At 39.9% G+C, this 12395-nt stretch overlaps 1 protein-coding gene across 1 annotated transcript in view; it reads left to right on the plus strand.

The window, feature by feature from the left end:
• Positions 1 to 1354: 1354 nt before the first annotated feature.
• The window catches only part of usta (uronyl 2-sulfotransferase a), a 55191-nt gene continuing 44150 nt past the window's right edge, over positions 1355 to 12395 (plus strand). The window contains exon 1 of the mRNA XM_079362114.1: positions 1355 to 2067. Within this exon, the coding sequence (XP_079218240.1) occupies positions 1833 to 2067 (235 nt within the window). The 5' untranslated portion in view covers positions 1355 to 1832. The remainder of the gene's footprint in view (positions 2068 to 12395) is intronic.

The following is a 12395-nucleotide window of genomic DNA, read 5'->3' on the forward strand; positions in this document are numbered from 1 at the left end:
CCACATCCCAACATCCAGGATATGTCTAAATACTGAAGAATGGGATGTGACCTGAGGCACTGGGGTAAATATTTTACAGCAAAAACCTGGTCTTATCTCTTTTTAAACACTTGTCATGGCTGTCCTGTCTCTGTGGAGTTTATCTTTACTTCTTGAAGTTGCTCCAGGTATCACACCTCCAGGCAGACTTGTTTGAAACCCACAGTTGGTGGATTATGATTTGACAAAGTTTGATTTACAGCTCATTAACACCCATACTGGAGGTCTGTGTAATAACCTATTGTGCTTCATGGGTGATTTGGATGGCAGAGTTAAAAACCTATAATGCTTCCACACTGTTTTATGCCGAGCAAAATACAGCACTGTTCTATTAACAATTCATTTACCTGTGTAGAAGTGTAGTCAATGGGTCCTCAACAGAAGCATTGAACTCTTTTTATTACCTTTAGTCTGTTCAGCCCAATTGTTTCACTCTGCCTTTGTTGCTCCCCTGACTGTTGTATCTGTCGCCAGTGAAAGCGTGTCAGCTTCTCTCTGAGGTTGTTACTGAGTTGAATGACTGTTGTTGTCACCTCCTAAGTGCAGGTGTAGTCTTAATGGTGGGTTCCAACCCGGCTGCGGAAAGATATATGGCTCAGTGTAAAGTCCTTACAGCCGGCCTGAGGGAGAGGAGAAAGTTGGAAACAAAACACACACACACACACACAGAAGAGGAAAACATGCACTCTTCTCAGCAGCTTCTTTTCAACACACCTCAGACTAATAGACTAAATCTTTGTTCTGATGTGGCATGCAATGTATGACATTTTTTGCTTACTTTATAAATACTTACCAAAGGTTAAAGTCACTCTTGTGTTTCTATTAAGGTAAAAGTTGTGTCCATTGCATATTTTAAATGTCATGAACCAGACCAAATACTGCTGGTGTGTGTTAGTCGCATCCTGCCAAACCTTTTACAATGCTTTGACAAAGTGGAATGTAAAGGCCATATCACAAGGCCGTGCTATAAAATAGTTTAACATTAACTCTAAAAAAACATAAATATAGTTCAAAAAATGTTAAACGTAAAAAATAAAAACGTCACAGGAGAAAAAAATCCTCTTACTTAAAGTAGAGTGAGTGATGACTTATGTTATGAAGCACAGAATTTAACATTTCATTAAACAAGTTTAATTCAGGCTATTTTAAGGAAAGGGGGGGGGTCAAGTTGAATCTTGAAACTTAAAACATGTTTGTTTAGAATTAAAATGCAGTCTTGTGTTACCAAACTGACAAGTTACTGGATGATAAAGGAGCAATAAACCGATCTGTTATATTAACTGAAAAGAAGGTTGTAATTTCACAAGGAAGCTCAATCTCTTTCCAGACTTCCTGACAGTCTCTGTCTAGACTGTCACAAATCAAACCCCGGTCCATTGAATGCCCACAGACTCGTTCTTTCTCTGCCTTAACACTGGGGGACGCTATTTTACGCACTGCTATCCAACCCAAATCCTACAAGAGCTGGAAGGTTGTTTTTTTTTTTTTTCTTCTCTTTCCACGTTCAGTAATCTGACACCCAGAAAGACTCTGAGTAGAAGGATGGACCCTTAACTTGGGCTGGAAGGACGGAAGGAAGGAGCAGTCATCCAACGAACGCAAACGAGAGGGGCCGAGCAGAAGTGAAAAACAACCCCGTGGCTGCGGCAGCTGAGGAGCAGAGCTGGGTGCCTGCGCGTCCCTCTCCAAAAAAAAAAAAATAACTACCCTGCCGAGTCAAATGATCTCAAAGCGACAAGTTTCACTTTCCACAGGCGGATGGGTGACTTTCCACGGCGCTTTGTGAGGAGGAGATGATGAAGAATTTTAGCAGCAGTCCCCTTAACAGCAACAACCAGACTCCCAACCACATCAGAGAGAGAAACAACAGAAAGTACAGCAGTTTACTCTCTGCGATACCGTTCCGATTCTCGTTGCGGGGTTATGGTTTCTGCATGGCTACGCTCTTCTTCTTCTGTTTCGGCTCCCTTTTCTATCAGCTGAACGGAGGACCCCCCAAAATCCTGCTGGACATCCGACAGTATCTCGGTAAGTTATTGATTTGTTGAACTTTTTCCTGCAGCTGGTTGACGCGCGTCATTGTCAAAGAGATTCTTTCGGATCAAAAGTTTGCAGTGCATGTCTCGACGCCCCCAAAACACTCGTGCATCGCTGAATGAGAGGTGCACCAGCCTAGTTTAAGAAATCCGCCGGAGGCCAACGTGGCTGTTTTGACGTTACATTGTAGTTAGTAGTTACCTAAAATTCAAAACACTTACAATTATGTGTGCACATCTGTTCTCCTTTTTGAAATATGATGGGGGTTTTTTTAAAGTTTACAAAAGGATCAAACCCCAGTCCAACACCTGAGGGAAGTGCTACCCTATATGCACCATTTCCATATCAGTTCTGACTTGTCAGCGCGTGGTTAGGACTATTATGGTAACAAGGACGTAGCAACTGTTCTGTCTGATACTGTGTGTGAGTGTGTGTGCTGACTGACACCTCTTCTTATGCAGCTCAGCCAGCTGGTGCGCTCTGGCCACACAGCGCTCATTACGCACGACTGGCAACCGCGGAACAAGGCGCAATAGTGTTTGAAATGGTAAACTTATGGTGGTGTTTTGAGACTGCCAGTTTTTTTTTTACGTCTTAAGCCCGACGTTTCTATTGTTGATTAAGTGAAAGACGTGGAAGTATTTTAAGGAAAATGTGCAAACTGTTTCTCGTTTAAAGAGCCAATGTGAAGTCCTGAAGGGGCATGTTTTATTTGAGTATGATTTGATTTGGCTCCCTCATAATTACCACATTTAGCGATAAAATGGTGGATGTGGATACAGCAGGTGTTGTGAAAAGTGTTTCTAAATCTGCATGTGAGCATATGAGGATGTATCGAGGGACAAAATAAAGAATGAATGGTTGTGGGTTTACATGTGACTCTGAAACTCTCCACACAGTGGGGATTTCATATGAACTTGTCACTACAGTACAGCGTCTACTGATGTGTGTGTGTGTGTGTGTGTGTGTGTGTGTTGAAAGGAGGTTGTGTTCTTACCTATTTCTCGCAGAGAGCTTGAGGTCTTTATGACGTGATAAACATCTGGAACAGAAAGAGAGTCACTCACCAGGTTGGCCACTAATCCCGAGGGTCAGATTGATTTCCTGCAGACACACACGCACACACACACACACACACAAACCTACACACACGTAAAATCTTGCACACTCATGCATGCACACAAACGCCTGCACACTTAAGCTCCACAGTGTTGTCATGAGATCCTGATTCGAATTATCTCAGTTTTAGCACAACAAAAAACATTTCCTTCATGTAACTTTACAGCACATAAAAGTGTATCCTTAAAACTGTCCATACCCCAAATTAAAGCCGGTTTTATAGCCTTATTTCCGCAACAATTCTGATCATAACATGGAGACTGGTAATACACTACAAACACTGATTGATCTTTGCAGCCTAATTTGATTCAGACATTGCAGCAGTTCTTTTTTTTTTTTTTTCAGAGTTAATGCACAAAGCTAATGCATGCACAGATAATGTTCTTGCACTCTTATCTTGGAGACATAACACAAACTCAAAGTGATCTGGGGAATCTTGAAACACAGGAAGAGGTTGATGTTAGACAAGCAAAGCACAGAAAGCTGGCTCACATTAAAACACCAACATACAGAAATATTTTTTGCACTGTCACAATGCACCAGATATCAAACATAAATGGACCTTAAGGACAAGGAATCCCTCTTTTATGGAAGATCAAAGAGTGTCAGAGTCCACCTGCACGATAGGATCTGTGCAGAGACCCTGAGGAGGCCGCACCTTGTCAAACACTTACTCCTCTCCTGACTTCAGGGGCGAGCGTTCTTATATAACTGTGACACAAGCAGACTGAAGGCCTTTCTCTGGGGGTCTGGATGAGTAATGGTCTATGCTCATTATGATGCTGCGGTGCAAAAGTGAAAAAAGTTTTGAACTAGAATTAGACTGCTGCAAGTTGAAATTTCTAAAAGACTTTCAGGTAACTATTAAGAACTTAGAAATATATTTAAGTGGTTCCGAAAGGCTGTTGGATTGATTAGTTGTGTTGATTGAAGAGAAAAATCTTTGGAAACTTTTGGAGGTGGCTGTGCAGAATGTGGTCTGTATTTGGTGGCAAACTGTCCCTTACTGGCACTTTGAAAGAAAGTTATAAAGACAGTTTTTCTTTCTGTCACGTTCACCCTTGTAAATTATTCAAACCCTCCTTCACTCTTCATCTCTGTCTCTCTCAATCTTTATTCTGCTTTTGTCTCAGTTTGGTATACGTCATACACTGGTGGTGAGTCACCAGTCCCTTGGAGAGAAAACTCCTTTCCCCACAATCTGGAATGTAAGAAAATACACATACTATTTAGCATTATTAACGTTCAAATGCAATGTAATCTAAGTGTGTGTTGGGCAGCATCCACTAATCAGCTGAATTATGGTGGGATGAGTGACTGGTCTGCATGGGAAACAAGAGTAGTGGTTTGATTTTGTGTGGGCGTGTGAGCCTGTGTGTATTTCTCTCAGCTGGACGCAGCATCGAGAGAACAGAGGCTGTTTTGTTTGGACGGAGAGGGGAGGTTGGTGTGTGAAAGTGTCACTCAACGTAAAGCTGCAGTAAGTGAAACATGCAGACCTTTAGACCTGGATCCACAGCTTGCTTACCACAGTGTGTTCCCTTCCACTGATTCTCCGAGCATGTTTCCTAAACCTTTGTTTCTCTCTCACACACAAACAAACTGATCTCCGCCTCAAACAATCCAGCTTCTTTGTCCAAAACCTTCTACGAAGGTGCCAGTTTGTAGCGGCCAGATTACTATGGCTGCTTCCAGGCTTCTCAAACATTTCTCATCCAATCATCTCTACTACACCGGAGCCTCAGTAACACACCTGCAAGTGTCTATAGGACCTGTCAAATTGTTCTCGGGTAAATGCAAAGGACAGTCATACACACATTAAAGGTCCCATATTTTGCCTTTTTTGGGGATCAGACCCCCCAACCTTCCAGTTGAGAGAGACCCACTCTACTACTGATCCACGGTCACCCCTTTCTGGTTTGCTGTGGAAAAAATAGAGCAAATTTGAAAATTATTGCTCTGATTTATTGCGTAAACAATCAGGTTCGCTCAAAATCTCAAATGGCGAATAGTTGGTAGTTGTTCTGAGGGCTTTTATAAATACTGTATCGATTTATCTCCGATCATGCAGATTTTGTTTCTAAGGCTGTGAAGGTTGTTCAATATCGCTAAGAGGGAAATTCTACCAAATGCAACTCTCAACGTCCTGGACTCCTCAGCATTATACTATCCAAATATATAGTCGATTGGATAAAAGCTTCTGGAGAAAACCAAAGGGCCCACAGAAAGACAGATATTCCTTATGTTATGGTCAGATGTGTCAGTGATGCAAGGTGTGTGTCTCCATGTGTGAATGCACATCACAGCTGGCTGTGCTCCAGTGATTCTCCTGGAAGCTTAACTTGGCTGGGTTGAGCAGGGAGGTGTTAGACTGAGAAATGATTTTAAAAAAATCATTTTTATAGAAAGGTTGACAGCTTGTTTCACTGCTGTAGGCCTCAGCACTGGCTGTTCTCAGGTCCGAGGGGAAATGCTGGTGTTGTTCTCAAAAGCAGCGCAGAATGACAAAATTACTACTAATGAGTATCAACTTAATAGAATTTATTAGTGTGTCATGCTTAATAAACTGATTATCAGTCATAAACAGTGTTCACAAGAAAGCTTTGTGTACAGAGAGAGAGAGAAGAAATCAAGTTAAACCAACCAAACTCATTCCGTTCTGTGTAGCAAAGACAGAGACCACACAGCATGATTTTTTTTAAATAACATGAAAAAAATAAACCAGTCAGTAGTGCACCAGAACATTCTAGGAATTGTAACATGTTCTTTTCCTGTCATAGGTTTTCTTTACTCGTCACAAGAGGAATAACTTTATCCAAACTTGTATTTTACTAAGGCAACAGTTGAAAGATTAACTGTTTAAGTGTGCAACTAAATAAGTTCCCTGTAACATAAGGCTCAACGTCTTTAAAGCATAGTTTCAATTCTGACATGAAATCTGTAAAAATCAAGATCTTATCTTGAAATCTAGCAAAGTTCAGGAAAAAATGAGAGGTTTTCGAAAAAAGTCTTGACCCTGCTTTGGAAACTTTGAATGCTGAGTTTGGCTCTTTCACTTTGTATTCATACACACCTCACGTATAACTCGACTGTGACATTTCCAATACCACGTTGCTCTCAGTTTTGTCATGGTCTAAGGGAATGTGAATTTGGGGATTTTTGCTTCTCATTGATATTGCCATCATGAACACAGAAAGAAGGATGTTGGTTTGTTCGCTAGCTGTTTCATTTCAGTCTTTAAACATGAAAACATCTCGTGGACCTTTAATGACTCTAAGGACACAGTTCTTGTTTTGTGGCTGTATGTTGTTACAGTTCCATATCCATCTACCATAAATCCGAAACATTGAACAGCTTTGCATGTCTGCCAGTCTCTAACTAACATCTCTGTGCTTTTCAAAAGAACTCTGTAACCTTCATACACTCGCACATAAATTTAAGCTGCCAGAAAGAGTTGGGAAAGTATCTGAGGTGCAGACTGCAGGGCGATGGAGGGGATTAGACAGGTATGTGTGCACACAGAACAAGCTTCAGAATATTTCTGCTTCGTCCAATTTCTGTCTTATTTACGTCACTGCTGGATAGGAAGTGTGAAAGGTAACTGTTGGAGAGGGTTTACCTTTTGCGTATACCTCATTGTCGTCTGTGTGATTTTCTTCTTCTATCCTGCTTTACGGCTGTTACACTGTAAATGTCTCTGTTTGCAAGATGAAGAAAGGATTATCTTGTCTTAATATTAGATATTCATAGAATTTCAAAAAGACCTGAGAGTTTTTGTCGATTTTATCCGGCTGACTCTGTCAAATATTTTGGAAGAAACGCTTCCTCCCTCTGCATTGGACCAACGTGAACAGTTTTCTTGAATTGTTTAAAATGATTGTGATGATGAGCTGTCACATCAGTTTGGCTATATTCATGTCCACCTTGCTTACCTGTGCTTGTGCTCATGCATGGGAAAACTTACCGTGCCGAAACACACCTCTTGCAACCATGCCAGAGCCCAGCAAGTGTACCTTGCTTGAGCACAGTACAGAGCACTCACACTTTAATTACATGAACTGGACTTTGCGGTTCAAATGTGTTTTGGCAAAGTGAGGATTGCCTACTGTGAGTGCGCCCTAAGATAGGACTTTTAAACTTATATTTCTGTGGAATACAGACACAGAACAGAACAGTCATGTAGGGCCTGACCTCTGACTGACGGACACAAATAGACAGAAAATGAAAATAAATAGTGAGTGAGTGTTCCTCTCAGCTCATTAAAATATGATGGCTGCTGACATATTTGACCTTCATTTCTTCAACGCATATAGTCCAACGGATGTGACCGTTTATACAAATGTGTGTGCCATGCAGACACGCTTCAATACACACATTTAGTTTTGTATTCCTTTCACAAAAAAGTTGAACTATGTCAACTGTGTAAATCTGATTACAACACAATCCACAGGAAAAATGAAACAGTCATCACTTCATAGGTAATAGCATCAATTAGATACGTGTCTGTATGTTAACATTTTCTTTCCATTTTGCGTTTATTTTTGTGCTTAATTTTTTTTTTTTTTTATATAGTGTAAACATGTCGATGTTGTCTAAGCTATATCTAGGTGTACTTTATCACTGAAGATCAACACTCTGTTGGGTTAAAAGGTAAAGCCGATAAGTAAGTGCCTAAAATCGGCAATTTTTGAAAGTGCAAGCAGGGTTGGTTTTCCATTGGTTCTCTAATGAAAGTCTGATTTTCTTAAAGAGCAAATGAGACTTTTTGATTTGTCGAAAAAAAAAATCTGATTATTTTATCGTTTCACTTTCTTGTACCGATTCTTCCCCGTTGGCGCAGCATGTCAGATGTGTAAATGCTGTTCTCATTTAGAGGGACGTTGAGTAAGAGATTTCCGAACTCCTTGGAACTTCTCATTGCACATCATGTTCACAGTTAAATGTTATACCCCACCACATTTTTTCCTATTTGCTCAGCATCTTAAGCCTCCACCTTTTTCTTGGAGCCAAAAGCATGATCTTCTGACCTCTACTGTGACCTGCTCTCATTTGCTTAAATGTGATTTCAAAACAAGCTTATATTACTTAAGTATTTTAGTCTTGTGCACCAAGGAAACTGACCCACAAACTACACACGTGCAAAAGTGCTTTGTCGAGCGAGCCAGACATGTAAGTGTGATTTTTGGAGCAAACTCGCCACTCCATTCACACCAAAACGCCTACTTCCTGTTAGAGGATATTAAAAACAAGGTCTTTATTTCATTTAGTCACATTTCTATTCTTTAACATGACAAATTTATTGCACAGAGACTTGGACTAAAGTGACTAAGTATATGCTCTAAGGCAATTTACCAAAGCGTCAAGTCAAAGGGCTAGTGAAGCTGTCGGTCAGCTTTTTTAAAGTAACAAACATGGGTTGCCAGTTGCAAAGAAGTTGGGTAAAAAAAAGTGGAAAACTGCTCAAAATATCCATTTATTTTTTGACTCCCTTTAATTTTAGTTATTTTAAGTGCAGTGTTTGAAAAGAGGTGACAAACAAAGGCAACATTATATAGTTCTATTAAACATAAATGCTTCTCCAAGGTAATTTAATGTTTAGGGGGTGTAGATAGAATAATATTTATGCATCCATACGACACCTCCGACTGACGAGGCTCATTAGCAGGTGAAGGTGTGATGACTTCTTCCTCCATCTACAGTTTGTAAATCCTCATGGAAGTGTCAAGGAAAATTAAGCCTTACCTCTAACAGACCCCAAAACAACTTCTTTCTGGCGACACATCCAGCCTAAATGCCAAAACAATCAGACGGCTCGTAATTCCCTCTTGGTTGGTAGAGCAAGCAGCCCTCCCTGCTGAGCAGAGGCGAGCCACGCTCTGCTTGTTTGAATGCTTTCTAACGTGCATGCCAGGTTGTTAATTGGGTTTAAGGGTCAATAAATGGATCAAAGTTTTTACTTAGATGGAACTAAAGAAAGAACACTCATGATGATCAGATTTTCAAATTTAGGATTATAATTAAATCAAAAGTGGGAATTGGCTGTATAATTTTCTTTTTTTAATTGCTATGATAAGTGATGATTATTTGGGTTTCTTATTTTTGCTATTCATTTGTGAAATTATTTGATACACAGCTTCATGTTGACGCTGCGATTACATAATAGTAGCAATTAACATTACCAATTAGCATCTCCATGCTTGAGAGGCTGCTGTTGCCCTCTCCAGAGAGACAGGCAAACACTAAAACAACACAGGGCAATTATCGTGCATTAGTGCAATTGTTTTCACCACATGAAAAACAGAGCACACGTGGAGAAAAATGCACAGACACTGTTAAACTGCAACTGCTGCTTGAAACTTGCTGTGCTATGACTGTTAATGCCTGAGAAAAATATCTGAAATGTATAGGCAACAGTTAGTAAGCAGACCCGTGTGCTGTGCTGCATGTTTACTGCCTCTTCTTTTGACAAATAACCTTACAATGCTTGATCGTATTAGGATGTATGATTGTGGCCAAATAATTTATTGTTCCACAAACATGGGATAAAGATGGGATTTGCTGCCCCGCCCCCCTTTTTTCTTACATAGATAAAGAAACGATATTCCTTATTAATTTAGTACATTTTACTGGTGATTGTGGGCTGACCTTTTTAAAATTTGACAGAAGAATGCAAGCTGTTTCTCTCCTGTTTTACTCTTCATGCTAAGCTAACCATCTGTTGGAAGTAGTCCAATAGTATAATATGAGCGTATATGAAATTGGATTGATGTTTATCTAGTTGTGTAAGTCTTTGGAAAAAAGAAAAAATTGTACTTCACAAACTATTCCCTTAATACAAAATCACAAATCTTTACACAATAATAGATGTGTATTTCCAATTGTAGAAGTACTCTTGTTAGTAGAGTCTTTTTAGTTGAGTCATTTGTCCTCCATGTAGTCAAGAAAACATAATGCTGCTCAGAACTGGGGATTGTTTTTTTAAGGAACTGTTTGAAAGGGTTGCCAAGACACTGATGAAGACTGCTAGTGGTGACTTTTATGCAAGCTTCTGCGGTAGTTTGTGAATTGGGGGGTGGCTAAGCGCCCACAACCGCTGGGTGGTACCCTGGCTGATGCTTGAAAGGGCAACCAGGTACTGTAGATCCCATAATTTAAAAGACCAGTGCCAAGATAAGTAGAGTTCATGTGAAAAAATTAGGTGTCTTTGTATGGTAGGTTAAATGCCCTACACTTTGAACAGCTCTACCTTGTTCATCTTAGAGCAACAGACCTCTAATCTAGGTCCAGGTCCTCTCATGACATAATTAGAAACATAGGATAGTAGCTTGCTTTGGGAGTAATGTTGGTTTTTGGATTAGCTGTCCCTCCCTGATATCTCTGCATTGGTGTTGGTAGCCTATTTGATGAGTTACTTTGCTTTTTTTCGGCTCGTTTTGAAAAACTCCACATTCCTGTTTGTTACCACAGAAGAGCAACATGCTTTTTTGTTTACACTTTGTTGGCCACATACACTTTACTTACTGTCATCTAACAGTAGCAAGGAAGCAAGCAAGCAATCACTTTCCAATCTCAGCCAATAACAGGATTCTCTTCAGAGTCCAGGGAGGCAAACACAGCACAAAGTCAAATAATTGGTCGTTATGGGACTTGTTGGGAGGAAACATGTTACCAAGGGGTCAACAAAATACCTTGTTCAAGGAGTTTTGCCTATCTTTATTCTGGGTAGTGTACCACAGCTGTTTCTGTTAGCCTCAATTCAGGGCAATAAAAAATATATAGTGGTTTAAAATAGAATCCTTAAATATACAGCAGGGCAGATAGAGCGGCTATGCCCAACCCATGTTGGTGAAACCACAACGTGTTGGTTGAGGGAAATGTATTGCCTTACACTTCAAGGTTTTAAATAGTCAGTGCCCTTTATGGGTTCAGCTGGGTTCAATGAGTAAGAAAGTTTTCCGCTGTTTTCTAGAAATGTATTATATTTGCCAGAGTAATTTGTTCAAAAAATATAAAACAACCCTTTAAAGCGTGTTTAATAACTAAACCAATGGTAGCAGTGGATCACTTTGACTTTGTTCCTGCAAGTGTATCAAGTGTATATACCCAATAATTGCATTTTCTCTCACCTGACTGTGCAGTTCAACCCAGCTCTTAGAGGATTTTTAGCTTCTTTTTGCATACTACTGTGATTTTAAGAACACAAAAGGTTTTTGGTTTAATCTCATTAGCACTATATCCAGACCCAATAGATTTACTACCTGCTTAAATTAGCATAAGGGGAATTGACATTGTTTAGCAATTAGCAACAATTAGCCAGTACAGTAGTTGTTGAAGACAAAGCATGACTCTTGTGGCATTAGCTTAGCTTGCTAACAGGTTCAGCAGCATAATTAGTGTAAACATAGACTGTATACAAACGTGGACATGTCTCAGTGAAATCCCCCCTTGGTTTCTGAAGTGGGCTTTTGACGTCAGTGGCGGACGCCATATTGGATCTGCTGTCTTAAAAGCAGATCAGTGGGAGCTGAGGCAGGCGTAGTTTAATCCTCCTGACGGCTACATTGCGCCTGATGTCAGCCAGATTAGGCAGGCTCCTTACTTTGAATAGCTCTCATTCCTTATGAAATCACATTTTTTAGACACCAGGACTGAGGGTAACATCAGTTGTAAAACTTTCAACAACATCAAATGCCTCCTATTAGTAAATTGATACCAAAATATAAGTTATAATTTTTTATAGCCTCTCTGATTTTAAAGTAGTTCCATCTACTTTTCACAAGTCTGTTTGCCCCCAAAAAAGCCTAATCAGTACATTAAACAGACTATGAGTTTGCTGTCATTTAGCTTCATAAAATATCTTTAAACTTCCAGTTTGTTCAAGATTCAGAATCATTGGAAGGCTGAGAGAACAAGCATACTGGCACAGACATTCACACCCCTTTAGCAGCTGCTGAGCTTACATAAAATATTTAATTGTTTCAGTGATTATACAACTGCTGCAACAAAGGAACTTTTTATTTCATAGCACTGCAACCTTTCCTGGGTTGAGACCAATAGCTTTTCTGTATAACTTTTTTTGCAATACAGGACATACTTCACATCAGCTAAAAATAATGTATTATTTTTGTTTGTAGAATGATAGTTTTTTACAGATCCTCACCACATATCTGAGGGCCAAGCTAAATAAAGAGAAAACCTCC

This window comes from Symphodus melops (genome assembly GCF_947650265.1).
Source record: "Symphodus melops genome assembly, chromosome: 1".
NCBI classification, from domain to species: domain Eukaryota; kingdom Metazoa; phylum Chordata; class Actinopteri; order Labriformes; family Labridae; genus Symphodus; species Symphodus melops.